Source organism: Strix aluco, chromosome 12, assembly GCF_031877795.1.
Source record: "Strix aluco isolate bStrAlu1 chromosome 12, bStrAlu1.hap1, whole genome shotgun sequence".
Taxonomy (NCBI): Eukaryota; Metazoa; Chordata; class Aves; order Strigiformes; family Strigidae; genus Strix; species Strix aluco.
The window spans coordinates 3,662,310-3,677,484 of record NC_133942.1 but is presented as its reverse complement, the minus strand read 5'-3'; the positions used below and the strand labels follow the sequence as shown (position 1 = coordinate 3,677,484).

Here is a 15,175-nt window from a genome sequence, read left to right as displayed (position 1 = left end):
GAGTCGGGTTGACATAGCGCTGAGGGATCTGGGGGAGTTGGGAACTGTCAATGTTAGGTTAATGGTTGGACTGGAGGAGCTTCAAGGTCTTTTCCAACCTAGACGACTCTGTGACCTCCACCCTGGCCACGGCGCAGGGCTGCTGCACACGCGGGAGGAAAGCACGCAAGGGAAGGGATATGAACCACCTCAATAAAACACATATTGCAGGGTAAAAGCCAACAGTTTTAAACAGCAGAGCTCCACAGGGATCCATTCACAGCCTAGCACTACTTTAGATTTCTATAAAAGATGGTGAAGAAATCAGAAAATAACCATATTTGTGGCAGCCAAATCCCTGAACGTGCCCAAAACCCTAGCATGGGGCTGTGCCTGAGATGCCTGGCTGTACAAAGCAGGGAGATGTATAATGGAGCAAGAAGATTTTGGCAGGCAATGCAGGGTCCGGGTCTCACGTCTGCACTTAAAAGCAATGCTGAGCACTTGGGAAGGGTTCAGAAAAGAGCTCCAGGAACAATCAAGGACTGAAAGAGCTGCCATATGCTGAGGCACGTCACGCACTCAGCAAACGGAGCTCGTTGTAGGCAGATCTAGGCAGCAGCTCGAGAGCAACATTGAGTGTGAGCCTGCGTGGAGCAGAGCAGATAAGCAGCTGGCAAGATCCACTGGCTGGGTGTTAGAGGGGGGGAAAAAAAAAATCAAATGAGAAACAAGGTGCACACTGCTATTTGGGGAGAGATAATCTGCTGGAAGAGACAAGCTAGGGGACTAGCAAATCTGCTTCTCTCGTGGTCTTTAAATAGTTCGAGGGTCTTCTGAAGTGTGGCAAAGAGGCATAGCTTGGATCAGGCTTGATAGTGTCACCCTCATGGCAGGGGATAAACCTTCCCACTGCTCGAGGTCCTGGCCAGCCCATGAGCCCATCTCTCAGGCAAGCACACAGCCTAGTGAGACATCCTTCATCTGAAATACTTGGGCTAGTCTGATCTCCCCATGGCTGATACGGGCAAAGAACAGCCTCCCTGGCCAGGCAGCACAGAAAAACAGAGCAAACCAAGAGAAAGAGGATGGCTTTTGTGCCTTGAAGATCAACAAGCTCCTCTAACACCGATCTGGATGTTACACTGACACAGGCATTGTCCACACGGAGTTACAAGACACACAGTCAGAGGGGCACATCCAGCTCGAGTCAGAGGGAATGGGGAGTACCAGTTACACGAGGGTGCAGGAGAATCGTGGAGATTTGCACCTGGCAGCTCTCTACCTGAATTTTCTGTAGCCCACAGAGCCGGAAGACACAGTCCAGCTTCTCCTGCTTGTACACAGAGGCGAGCAGAGACTCCACTTGGTCCAGGCAGCTCTCTTTCAGGGTGGCCACATCATCCATCTCCTGTGTCAGGAAAAAAGAGGAAATGCAAGGAAATTTCAGGATCAGCCTGGGCATGGAGGCGCAACTACCCATCAAACATGCTGCTTCTCTGCACACAGCAGTGCCCGGGGCTGGCCTGTGCCCTTGACACATTGGCTGGTGGAAATGCTGCATCCCTTGATGGAAGTACTACAGAGTGCATGCAGCAGAAATAGAGATTTTACACACTTGCCTTGTGCATATCAACAAGAAGACCTAGCTAAACATCCCCTGAGGACATCTACTGGGAAAACTGTGGTATCATGGGATTTCCAGCAAAGCAGATAGCAGCAACAGCCAGTGTCACAACCACCTGTAGCATACGCAGTGCATCAAGGAGGGAGCAAGTCTTCCAAGGGCATAGCTAGAGGAAGCTCTGAGTTGTGCTGGGTGCCGAGTTAGCCCCCCACCATCTACAGAACTGTCAACTCTTGCTGAATTATTCAAACTTATCCAAAACAGCCCCCTCTCTATGAGACCCTCTTCAGTAACAATCGTCTCTTGGAGCCACTAATAGCACAGGAAGGGACAAGGGAATAAGGGCCTTATGAAATAGCATCTCGCTTTGGATTTGAGCCCTCTAGGATGGGTGACAGCCCACAGTCCATGAGAAGATGCTTCCCTCTGCCAGCTGCCTCGGCAACTGCCACGGTGTGATCCTGCTGGCTTGACTCGGCCAGTGTTAGGATGTCCTGGCCTGGCTTTGGCCATGGGCACTAAGCAGCCTGGGCAGGCTTGCTGCAGCCACAGATGGAGCCAGTGGTGCACAAGCAGAGTTCAATCCTTGCAAAACTTTCTCGCTGTTGGCAGGAGAAGCTGCACTGGGTGTGTGATGAAAGAGACTGTTAGGACACTGCAGGAGCCCTGAGAGCTCTTGCTAGCCTTTACAGACCTCCCTGAACTGCTGCCTGCAAGTGGCCAAAGCCATTTGTTTCTGGCCAGGAGAATATTGGTGGTAGAGCTAAAATGTTGGATCCCAATGGGATCTGCAGGCATCAGGGTCACCCCTGTTTACAAGGCTGGCAGATCTGGAGTAAACACCATCACTGATCCAGTAGGTCCACTGAAGGCAGGCTGAAGAAATACCATGGATCTCTGTACAAAGCAAAGCCAAATCCCATCTCTGCACTTGGCAACTGATTCCTGGTAAGATAAACTGGAGAGAGCTCAGGGAAGATCAGGGCAGCGAATGGAGCTGGCAGAGAGGGAGATGCGTGTGCCAGCAAAGGGAGGACACAGCTCACATGGGGATGGAGCAGCTCTGGTGCTCAGGGAGCCTTGTCATGGTTCCTTCCACCAGCCTGAACTGTGCCTGAGACAGGAGACAGGCTGCAATGCAGAGCACCTTCTGCAAATGAACACTGCCCTCTCCTGCCCTCTCCCTCACTGCATCAGGTACCTGCTCCCAGCTACCCTGATGCCATCACTGCTCTGCTGAGCCCAGCAGCTGGGTTAAACTAAACCCGGAGACCAAAGGGAGAGGCACAAAGCAGATCAGCCTGGATGTCACTAACACTGGCCTTGGGCAGGAGGGGTGCAAAAAGGAGCAGAGTGGCCCTGCGACATCCAGCCACCTCCATCCTCCAACACGTGCTTAGGGAGGGACAGGATGTGCATGCCACCAGCTCTGCCTGGGCTGAGCCTCCCCTGCCAGCCTCCTGCAATAGGAAAATCAGTGACTTTCCAAGTCAAAGGTGGTGTCTGTGCTTTCAGTAGCCTTTATGGACTCTTGTGAAAGCGTCAAAGTTATTTCTGAAACCTGCTAGACTTGTAATGCCCACGACATCCTAGTCACTAGGGGGAAACCAGTCAGAAGTCCTCCTCACAGTCACCCCACCAGTAATCCCCTCTCTGTCCTGTACCTGATGATGCCATAGCGCTCTCCTCCAACCTCCTCCGCAGCCATCTCATTACTATTTCCTCACATGGCTTTTGACTTCTGCAGTCCTGCCTCCCCCTGGTGCATCCCCACTCCTGCAGCCTGTCCATGAGTGGCTCCTCCAGGGATCCACCAGCCTGCCCCAGCTGGGGTTGGGCCCCATTCCCCTTTGTCTCCTTGCAGGCACAGATGTGTTCTGGGTCAGATGACCTCTAAGTGCCTGCTTTTGCAATCGTGTTAGCAGCCTTTGCAGACACTGTGAATTTTCACTGATCAACATCACAGCTGGGTTTATGCTAGCAGGGTGGGGATGCTCAGAGCTGTGCTAATGCACTGGAGTCTTCTCCCAAACGTCTGTTCATTGCTCTGCAATTCTGAGCTCCTTGAGGTTGGGCTGCCCTTTTCTTCAGCCTAAGAAACAGCCAGTGTACTACAGATGTGACTAGCACAAATATAACAATATCCCATCCCAAGTTAAACCACAGATTATGAAAAGCCAAGCATCATGAGGAAGTTTGGATGGGGTGAACCACACAGCCTCCCTGAGTGGGATGAAGCCAGTCCCAAGCATTGAACAACCAAAAGAGTTTCTCTCTGGCACAGACCTGGGAGCATTCCAAAGCGAAGGAGCAAATGCTCAGCGCTGTGGGGAAATGCCCAAAGTCCCTTCAGCATGACACAGGGAGGATCTTCCAGCAGCCCAAGAGATTAATTGATAAAAATCACCTTCTTTACTGTGCAGGCACATTGCTGGCTCCTGGTCAGCTTAGTTGCTGTCAGGGCCCCGAGGGCCTTTTCTGCCAGGTTGATTTCCTGCCTGTTGACCCCCAGCTGTGCCTGTACATGGGGTTATTCCTTCTCAGATGAAGGACTTTGCACCATTAAACGATTTTGGATTCGTCAGCCAGCCATGTGCTGCCGACCTGCTTCTGCAGATGAGGTTCAGCCCGCGTCCTATTCCTGAGGCCAGGACCCCCACCACCAGGACCATAAAGGAGAACGGACCAAAGGCATCGTGTGGCCCAAACACCACAGACCTGGTGACACACCTCACGCCTGACAGATGCATGTTCACATGCTCTACGGGACCCACATGGATGGTGGTTCTGCAATGCCCTTAGGCAAAACCCCTCCCAGACATTCACTCTTTTTACCATGAAAATGTCATGTCCACTCTGGATCTTCCTCACTGCAACTCAAACCATGCCTTCCTTCCACGTTGGAAACAACTGTTTATGTATCTGAAGGTCCCCTATCCACCAATTTTTGCTTTTCTTGCCCAACCCACAATTCTCTTGCTCATTCCTTTTACCACTTTGGATGCACTTCAGCTGACACACTTTTTTCCATGAAGCTTGGTCCCAAAACTGGACCAAGTATCGCAGCCTCAGCAACAGCAATAAAAGCCAGAGAGGACTCCCCCCACAAATCTCGGAGCTCTTGTTTACAATCTTGGCACAGTTTCCTGCCCCACTTTTGTTGCACGAGCTGTTGCGGACTTTGACCAGAACTGGTACCCCACTCATTTCCCACCCTGTGCTTACGCTACTGCTTATTCCTGCCCACATGCAGGAACTTGCATCTGCTGAGTAACAGCCTTGGCCTCACATTGCCTCTCCAGTTTATCCAAATCCTTCTAAAACCTAATCCTGCCTTTTAGCACCTTGCAGAGACGCCCAGTGTTATGGCATCTGTGTATTTAATAAGCACACGCTATGGCACATCACTGAGGTCATTAGTGAAAATAAAAAACAATCTTGCAGCCCTGGTTTTCCAAAAGAAACAACGTATTCAATCACCCTCAGAGCAGGAAAGCTTTTTTAGTTTTAGATGGAATTTCCTGGGTTTCAGTTTGTGCCCACCACCTCTGGTCCTGGCACTGGGCACCACTGGAAAGAGTCTGGCTCCGTCCTCTTTGCACCCTCCCTTCAGGTATTTATATGCATTGATGAGATCCTCCTAAGACTTCTCTTCCCCAGGCTGAAGAGTTCCAGCTCTCACAGCCTCTCCTCACAGGAGAGATGCTTCAGCTGCTTTGTCATCTTCGTGGCCCTTCGCTGGACTCTCTCTAGTATGTCCATAGCTCTCCTGTACTGAGGAGCCCAGAACTGGACAGAGCTCTCCGGCTGTGGCCTCACCAGTGCTGAGTAGAGGGGATAGATCATCTCCCTCAACTTGCTGACAACACTCCTCCTAACGCATCCCAGGACCCCCTTCACCGTCCTTACTGTGCAGGCACATTGCTGGCTCATGGTCAGCTTAGTTGCTGTCAGGGCCCCGAGGGCCTTTTCTGCCAGGCTGATTTCCTGCCTGTTGACCCCCAGCTGTGCCTGTACATGGGGTTATTCCTTCTCAGATGAAGGATTTTGCACTTTCCCTTGTTGAACTTCATAAGATTCCTGTTGGCCCATTTCTGCAGCCTGCCCGTGTCCCTCTGGGTGTCAGCACAACCCTCTGCTGCATCAGCCACTCCTCCCAGTTTTGTGTGAGGAGCAGACTTACTGAGGGTTTGCTCTTACCCATCATCCAGATCATTAATGAAGATGCAAACCAATACTGGCCCCAGTACTGATGCCTGGGGCTCCCCTTTAGTGGCCTCTAGCTGGACTTCATGCCATTGATCACAACCTTTTGAGCCTGGCAGTTGAGCCAGTTTTCAACCCACTTCACTATCTACTTATCTAGTCTGTTATCTCATCAGCTTGTCTATGAGGATGTTACAGGAGAGGGTGTCAAAAGCCTTGCTAAATCAAGATAAACAATATCCACTGCTCTCCCTTCATCCACCGAGCTAGTCATTTCAGTGCAGAAGGCTCTCAGGCTCTCAGGCTCAGCTTCCCTTCAGTAATCTATGTCATCTTCCCCCATGTAATCTATGCTGACTGCTCCCAGCCATCTTCTTGGCCTTGCTGTGTTTGGAAATGGCTTCAGGGATTACTGGCTCCAGCACCTTACCAGGGATCAAGGTGAGGTTGACCAGCCTGTAGCTCCCCAGATCTTCGCTCTTGCCCTTCTGGAAGGCAGGAGTGACCCTGGCTTTCTTCCAGGCCCCAGGAAGACCACCATAAGCTGATGGAGAGTGGCCTCACAGTCTCATTGCCAGCTCCCTCGGCACTCATGGGTGCACCCCATCAGGTCCCATGGATTTGTGAATGTCCGGTTTGTTTAAGTGCTCCCTGGCCTGGTTCTCCTCCACTGTGTGTGAGTCTTTCTTGCCCCAGAGCCTCCTCCTGGCCTCAGGGGTCTGGGAGTCCTGAAGGCTGGTCTGACCAGTAAAGACCAAGGTGAAGAAGGCATCAAGTACCTCAGCCCTCCCCATGCCCTGTGTCACCAGGGACCCTGTCACATTTAGCAGTGGGCCCTTATTTCCTCTTGCTTTCCCTTTGCTGCTGATATACTTGTAGAAGCCCTTCTTGTTGCCACCAGATTCAGTTCCAGATGGGCTTTGGCTTTCCTAACCCCATGCCTACATGCTTGAACCACATCTCTATAGTCCTCCTACATCACCTGCCCTTGCTTCCACCTCTCGCATGCCTCCTTTTCAAGCACAAGCTCAGTTAGGAGCCCCTGGCACGTCCATGCAGGTTTCCTTCTGCCTTCGCTTGACTCCCTGTTCATCAGGATCCTTGAAAATCCACCAGCTCCCCTGGACCTCTCATCTCTCGAGGGCTGTGTCCGACCGGAACACAGCTCTCCAGCCTAGTGACCTTCAAGACATTCACCTGGGCAGGAGCTACCTAATCTTGAGGGATCAGTTAAAGCCCTGACACATGAGATTCAAAGCCCCTTGGCTGACAGCAACTCGTTATCCACAAGTATCTGCACTCTGCTAAATTCCCAGCCTCAATAACCTCCTGTGCCAACGACTTCCACAATCTAATTACAGTGCATGCAGGCAAGTATTTCCTTCCATTAGTCTCCTTTATCATTGCTGGCTGTGTAGGAGTCAGGAAATGGAGAAAAGGATTTTCTAAATTATTTTTTTTTAGCCAATTCATAATTATTTTTAAACATTTCCCCATGGTGGAATGCATTTTTTAATGAAGATGATGCTCAGAAATTGGCAAGGCCAGAGTTTTGGCTGGCCCAGAGTTTCAGATATTCTAAATAAATTGGGGAAAAGGTGACTGGAGAGACCATTAGATCAAACAGCTCCAGAAAACAAGGAGATCCAACATAAAAGTTTTTTACAAGTAAGCAGTAAACAGTAAAAAGTAAAAGTAAACAGTACGGAACAAAAAAAAATGTGAATTTCTTAGGTCTCAGCATCATTGCTTTCTACATATGTCCTAGAGCAGCCTCTCTCTCTGAAGACAGTGCTTGTCAAGTAAAAAAGCAAGCCAGGCGAGACACAGGAGGGGAACACTACCACTGGACAACTGAAGAAAATGGATCAATGCTAGAAAACCCCATAATTATCTCTGGCAAGCCCTACAGCAAACCCAGGCTCTCTGCATAAGTCACTTTGATAAAACAGAATGTGGCAAATGGTGGGAAAACTACCATTTCCTCAACCACACGGCTCCCTGGGTTCATTTGCCAGGGCTTACAACATGCACCTCACATCCAGCCCGGTTTTGTTGCCCTTCAGCTCCTGCATCTCAGCAACGCAGGTGGGGCTCAGACAGTCCCCCCCGCTTCCCTCAGCATCCCCAGGAGGGTCAGCACAGTGAGGACACAGCCAGCTTGCCCAGACCCTGAAAGGAGGCAGATGCCCCCCTGCACGGGGGTCGTGCATCCCTCCCTGCGGTCCCCGGTGGCCTCCCTGGGGCTGTCTGACGGGGGCAGATGCCCTGCGATGGATGGATGGATGGATGGATGGATGGATGGATGGATGGATGTGCTGCCGCCTCCGCAGGCACCGCTGGAGGTCAGTGTGAGCCAGCACTGCCCTCCAGTACCATACCGATGGGATTCTACTCTCCTGGCTACACCAGCCTCCCTTTCTGGTGTCCCCAATCCCTCCGGAGACAGCTCCAGACACAGGAGCAAGCAGCTGGGTTCCTCTTTCCCCACAGTCGCTGATGTGGGGTGGATGCACACAAACACATACAGACAATTTTCATGCGTGGTTAGGGAGCTCACGAGGGGAAACGATGCTCCAGCTTGATAATGGGCAGGATCAGGCTCCAACCTCCCACTGGACGCACGGCGCTGCATCAGTGACCACAGTGTACTTAGGGGCAGCATCCCTCCACGAGCAACAGGGGCTGAAAAATCCACCACGGTCATGCTATGCTTCAGCAAAAGGACTACAGAAAGTGAGGAAGATGGTTAGCAAAACAAAGCAGCAAATTAAATCCTTAGAGGTGGCATGGAGACCACGCTGGGCATGTGATCTGTTAGGAAAGGTGTGAGAAAGGGTGCAAGGAAGGTGGTACAGCTCAACAGGGAAGAAATATACTGTTGCATTAAGATATATTAGCACAGAGGGCTAAGAAGGCATGATTCTAAAAGACAGATCTGCTTCCAAACATGGAAATCAGAAAGGCTCTTCACCTCAATCAGATTAAATGCAATAATTTAAGCAGGCAGGCCAGAAATTGGTCTGAGGGGTGACTGGTTAAAGGCATCAAAACTGGCATCAAATCCTTTCTGTGATGCATTAGGAGCAAGGCAGGCAGTCTGCGGGGCCCTGACGCATGGAAGGAGCCCTCAAAGAGGTGGTTGCAGAGAGGGTAATTTGCATCAGAGGTAGCAGAGGAGGGGATCCTTTTCCACGAGGGTTTTAGCCTTTCCCAGCCCTCAGGACCCCTTGGGCTCACCCTAACCACCCTCCTAACGCTGCCCTGGAGAAAGGAGCCCGGTGAGAATTCAGGGGAAGGGGGCCAGCCAGAGAACTCACAGTGGGCCGGCAGAGCAGGAGGCGGGCGTCAGCGATGTGGGCCGGGGGGGGCTGCAGCTTGGCACACACATACATCATGTTGGAGAAGAGCCGGTGGAAGCGCAGGGCCACCTGTGCCCCGCAGGGGAAGGTCATCGTTCTGCTCAGCGGCTCTGGAAGGGAGAGCCAAGAGGCATCAGCTCCTCAGAGGGTCCCGCCAGCACCTCCCCGCAGACCAGTGTCCCTGAGAGGCACGGGGACCCCCAGCCTTCTCCCCACACCCTGCACGGCTCACCGTGGCCGTGTCCCCAGCGCTCAGCAGCCGCTCCCGAGGGACAGATTGGGTCCGTCAGGGACCGGGCTTCCTTCAGAGTGTGTTTGATCTCCATCACCTGCTTCCCAGTGACCAAGGGATCCCGGCCGATGTCTGCGGGAGAGAGTTCAGAGGTGCAAGGGTCACTCCAGGCTCCTTACTCACCTCCCTGCCTTTCAGACCCTACATGAGCATCTCTACTTCTGCCAGGTTACTGAAAGCTCACACAGGGCATGGCCTGTGATTTGGTTTCTAGGGAGGGCTGGCTGGCTGGGATGGGGTGGGGTGGAGCCACTCGCTTTCTGCTGCTATCTCTTCCCACCCCTGCTACTGAAGCAAGTGGTTTCTAGCTCGTCCCTTACCTTCTAACACATCCTCCAGCATGTGTGTAACCTTCTTCTCTTGCAGAATATGCTTCTTCAGATATTTCATGAAGATCCCAGAGCTGAACTCCCCATCCTGCAACTCATAGGCTTCTGCATCTTCGCTCCTGCAAGAGTAAGGACTTGTCCTCACATTTCTGCAATGGGCACGAAGCCCTGGGGTAAGTCAGGGCTTGCCAACTCCATCCAAACTCTGTTGTCTGAATCTGAGTTAGCTCCTCAAGCAATGATGTGAAGTGCTTGGTTTTGGTCCAGGAGAGGGTGGGAAGGGCAAGGGATGGGAAAAAGCAATGGAGGGGGATAGGGGAAGAGGGCACAGCCTCTTCCGCCAGCCTAGGCGGGTCACAGCAGTTGAAGAGCCAGCGGAACTGGCACTGGAGCAGTAAACAACCCTCATCATCTCAGGAGGCTTCAGGTGACCTGCTCACAGCCCATGCACCTCGGAATCAGGCTCGGGCCTGGAAGGACAGATGGCAGGAGCTGATGCCACCTTCATGCATAACCTGTGCACAGGCTGGCACTTGAGATGTCAGGAGGAAGGAAAGAACTGCCTGAACAGCAAACACTAGAGATGGAGGGTGAGAGCCAGAGGAAACAGGAGAGAAGCCCTCTCAAGCTTCCAAAGCCACCACATATGAAAGGATGTGAGAAGATGTGGTTGTGCCAGCACTTGGTCCTGTATCACGGTGTGGGGACGACAAAGTGCACTTACGTGGCGTAGCCATAGACGGTATTGCCCCAGGGCTCCAGCGGCTGCACCTGGGAGAGGGCACACTCTGGGTTGTACCTGGAAGAAGAGAGGAAGGCACACGTCAGTGTCAAGGATGTCTTGTCAGCATGTGCTTGGAGGGGACAGAGCACATGTGCTCCACCAAGTCCTTCTCCTATAGATGGCAATAAGATCAACCCTCACATCGAATATAACCACCCATATTACTTGGGCAGCAACAGAGGCTAAAGTTAGGAGTCCTACAAAGAACACAAACCACAGGGAAATGAGTAGATAAGGCCAGCTTCGGCCTCTCTGCACTGGTGAGCTGCTCCCTGACCTGCAAGCAAGCCTGAAGCTGTGGGTGCAATCGTGCCTCCTTCCTCCTGAGGCTGGTTTTTAACAAATCTAGGCAGTGGCACAGCGTAGGGAACGTACAGGTTCACCGTGGCCCAAGGGACAACTGTCCCCAAAGAAGTCAGAAGTGTGCACATCGCATGGCTACGGCTCAACCGCCTGCCCCAGGGGCCTGGGGTGCCCCACAGGTCCCTTCCAGACCATGCACACGCACACACCTTCTGCCGCAGGAAATCAAAGCACGCCACGGCTGACACACCTCCAGATCTCCCTGAGATGAGATCAGGACACGCACCCAGGTCCTGAAGCCAAAAACTGGTCCCAGCACCCTGGTCTAGATGCAGCTCAATGAGCACAGACCCTGTTATTTCCAAAACTGGGTAGATGCAGGGTGACAGTCCTGGTTTCCACCAAAGAAGATATCATGGTTGCACTTCATGGCCAAGCCTTGCCCATCTGACTGCAGCCAGACTGAGCAGCATGGGGACCGGCTGCCTCCAGTTTTACACCAGTGACTTGGAGCTGTTCCCAGTCGCACAGGGATAAAAGCCAGGCACAGAGGTGGCATTATTCTGTGTTATTCAATTCCAGCACAGTTTCCTGGGGCTGAAGCTGGCACATTAAGGAAAGCAGAAGGGATGGTTGTAGCGCCAGCAGCCAGCACGCTACCTACTGCTGGTGGCGCAGTCTGAAGATGTTTAATGGCAGCATTCGTCTGGCTTGTGTAAGTTTTCTGAAGATGGTCAGAAGAGAAAATATGGAAAAGGAGATATGCTTCTAAATATGAACACTGAGCAGAGAGATTTATCCGCTTCTCAGCTGCTCCTAAATGAATGCAGAAATCTGGATTCCAGGTCCAAGGAGAAATGAGACATGGGATCCCAAAATAAGCCGAGGTCCTGTTGTCCCCATGCTGTGGATATCTACCCAAAGCTGCGCAGACACGAGTTGATGCAAACTTTTTGCAATGGCAACAGCAGGCATCCACAGCTCCAGCAAGGCCAGCTAGTGCCTGCAGTGGCAATGCTGGCTGTGACCCCCTGCCCCAGAAGACAAGCTTCAGCAGGGGCATTTCCAGACCGTGACTGAACACAGGGAGAGGCCTGACAGCAGAGGTGGCAGCGCTCCCTCCTGCTCCGGAACAGAAAAAGTCTGTTACACAGCACATCTCATGCAATCTGTTTCTGATCTGCATCCCAGATAGGAGATGGTGTCCTCCTTCTGTCCTAAGCGGCACATGCTAGAAACCCTCATAAATCAGGGAATTCCTGGAAGAGGCAATCGCATCCACCCAATATCAGCACATAAATGTACGAGGCTACACACAGGCTCTGTGTTCCTGGTTCCTCCTCTGCTAAAGCTGAACATCTGCTACCACTTGGCAAAGGGTGATGTGTTTCTCATCGCCTTGGCATTTCTGATGCTGGCATATGGGGTGAAGAGATACTCTGGGCGAGATCCCTCTTAGCACAGACACAGCTCCTCCTGGTTCATGCATGGCCGAGCGAACTGTCAACAGACTTGCAGCATCAGCCCAACCAAAAGGACATTGGGAAAGGAGGCCCCAGGAGCCTTGTTTTACAGAGCGGTGTAAACACACGCAGCTATGAAATCCAGACTCTTTGCTGAGCTGAAACAGTCACTTCTTAAGAAAAACGAGCTCAGGAGAGAGCTTCTACAGCAATCCCCCACGAGCTCAGGAATAACACCTACTGCACTACGTGCTGTGCTTGCTGTGGGAAAAGGGAAGAAACAAGTGTGAGGTTTGGGGGAGGAGGGAGAACAGCTGCACAACCGGGCCTGAACACCACAGCAGATCTCACACCGCATCCTTTCCCCAAGCGCCACTCAGACTCCACTGAGCACAGAAACCACTGGCAGCACCGAGCAAGGAGACATCAGCTCAGAAGCTATTTCATAGATTGTCACCGTTCGCATTAGCGATCCCTGTGCAGCCTCCACGTGGCCACGCTGCTCCCCCATCACACACTGCCCTCGGACGGGCTACCAGCAGCCCGGAGGCACACTAGCCCAGCTCCACTGGTGCATCCACGAGAGCTGGGTTCTCCTGCTCGGCTGCAAGCTGTCCCCTGCTGTCCCCTGTGCCGGGGAGAGCAGCGAGGTGCTGCCACGTGTGCTGAGGAGGCACTTGACAGTGCAGGAAAGCAACACGCTCTTCTCTCAGCAGCAGCAGCGAGCAAGAAGGCAGAAAGGGGATGCTTCACTACGGGGCATTCGGGGCAGGTATCAAGGGACATCGAGTGCCAGCAACGCTGGCAACTCAGAGCTGCGGCACAGGGTAAGTCCCAGCACAGCCAGCTTGTAAGCTATTCAAAGTGAGCATTCTCACCCCTGCAGCTCAAAGGCATCAAAGATTTAACATCTTTCCAGGGGCTGGCAGCTCCTTCAGGGCAGTGGTATCAAAACCCCTGTTGTCTTTCTGGTTCTTAGTGCAGGAACCACAGAAGGAAGAGGGAGACTTTTCTGCGTGTGTCCTCCGGGTCTTTCTGACCTGTAAATCTGCCTTAGGAGACTGAAATAAATAAACTAATGACAGCTTCTACTGGACATTTTCTCTGCTGAAAATGGACAAGTAATAATTTTCTGCAGCCCACAAGCTGCAGGATGGAGATCTGCAGGCCAAGGAGGGATGATAGGTTTTCCACAGAGGGAAAAAGCTGATCTCTGACCTCAGCAGCAGCCTGGGTCCCACTCCACGACATGACCACTTCAGAAGCATTTAAGGCCAGTAAAACCCAAGTAGCACGGCTTAAAATATTTTCCCCATCATGTTGCACTCTTCTCACTGAGATGTTAACAAAAACGCAGACAGGAGAAGAGAGGTGAGCTAAACAGTCCCAGCCTGAGCACGTGGGCAACACATGAATAACACATGAAAACTCAAGGTCAGCAAGGTGCTGCTACAGCCTGCCAGGTCGGGTGGTTCAGTGCAGGGGGTTAAAACACAAAAAGACAAGCCTTATGCTGAGTTTCAGCCAACAATTTCCGCCAGGGCAGAGCCATCCCTCCAGAGGTTTTAGGTGACTTGCCTGTATTTTCCAGGCATCTTCACCCCAAAAAATCAAGGGAGGGTCTCCAGTCCCTTCTCTCCAGCAGATCTCAGGCAGCATCTGATGCTCTCTGCACCCAATACATAAGTGACTGGTCTTCTCAGGACATCCTGCAAGACCTGACAGTCTTGCTGATTTTATGATGCAGTCCAGTAAACTCTGACAGAGGCTGGGCTCAGCACCTCAGCAGGGGACATGGCCCTGGCAATCCACAGGAGCACCCCACTGCTGAAGCTGGGGCTGAGGCTGGCAGCCATTTCCCTTCACCCCTCGAAACGCCACGCTCTGCCCGTTCCAGGTGAGGAAGGGGGAAGAGCATCCTACCATTTCCTGCAGGTGTCCAGCAGGATGAGGTTCAGGGCTGTCTGCTGCTGCTGCATCTTCTGGAGGATCCTCTGCACGCTGATGCAGTTCTCAGGGGCGTAGGGTTGTGGAGCATCAACAGGGACCATGTAGTTCCTCCCCAAATGCTCATACCCGTGCCCGGCGTAGTAGAATATAGCTGGGAACAGGGAGAGGAGAGGATGAGTCATGATGTGAACCTGTAGGTCTGTAACCAGCTCCCTGCAGCCATGTCCCACCTCCCGTCCCAACGGGATACTGGTGCAGGGCAGACCTAGACCAGTAGCATCTGTGAAACCGGAGCTACGCTGACCTCACAATTTTGACTTTTTTTCCAGTCCGTTCCCTTCAGCAGAGTTGGAAGCAGCCCTGAGAGGCCCTCCTGTACTTGTGGTTTCCAGCACCATTTGTCAGGAGACCCCAAAGTCACTGGGTTTACACGTTTCCATAACATTCTGTGCTACAACACCCAAGCTCAGCATCTGCCAGGCTGAACACTATCTTTGTACAAAGTTTTGGTTAATATGCAACAATATGACAACAGACAAAGTATTTTACCATGATGAAAAATGCATTAACAGGCTTTTAAATGAGAATCTCCTCAGATTCCTAGTTTTGGAGGCAAGTCTAGCGATAGATTAGGTGATGGGAAACACTGTCCAGATTTCAAAGGTCTGCCTGTATTTACACACCTATAAGCTGGTGAAAAATGAGAGAGAGAGAGAGAGAGACGAGTTCTCCAAATATCCAGAACACGTGGTCCACGTGCTTCAACAATCTCAGACCAGATACCAGCCCTGTGAGGCGGGAGAGGAGTCAAACTCATCCAGGTGTCAGTGGGAAGTCCAACACCCAACAAGAATTTTGAGTTTTACTCTTAAGCACGTGA

The 15,175-nt window shown here is 52.0% G+C and overlaps 1 protein-coding gene across 2 annotated transcripts in view; it reads right to left on the bottom strand.

The window, feature by feature from the left end:
- The window catches only part of LOC141928717 (mucosa-associated lymphoid tissue lymphoma translocation protein 1-like), a 30,706-nt gene that overhangs the window by 2,763 nt on the left and 12,768 nt on the right, over positions 1–15,175 (bottom strand). For both annotated transcript variants that reach the window (XM_074837373.1, XM_074837375.1), the window contains exons 9-14: positions 14,269–14,446; positions 10,520–10,594; positions 9,787–9,914; positions 9,407–9,538; positions 9,133–9,284; positions 1,265–1,390 (exon numbers count right to left, since the gene is read on the bottom strand). In XM_074837373.1, coding sequence (XP_074693474.1) covers positions 1,265–1,390; positions 9,133–9,284; positions 9,407–9,538; positions 9,787–9,914; positions 10,520–10,594; positions 14,269–14,446 — 791 coding nt within the window. The remainder of the gene's footprint in view (positions 1–1,264; positions 1,391–9,132; positions 9,285–9,406; positions 9,539–9,786; positions 9,915–10,519; positions 10,595–14,268; positions 14,447–15,175) is intronic.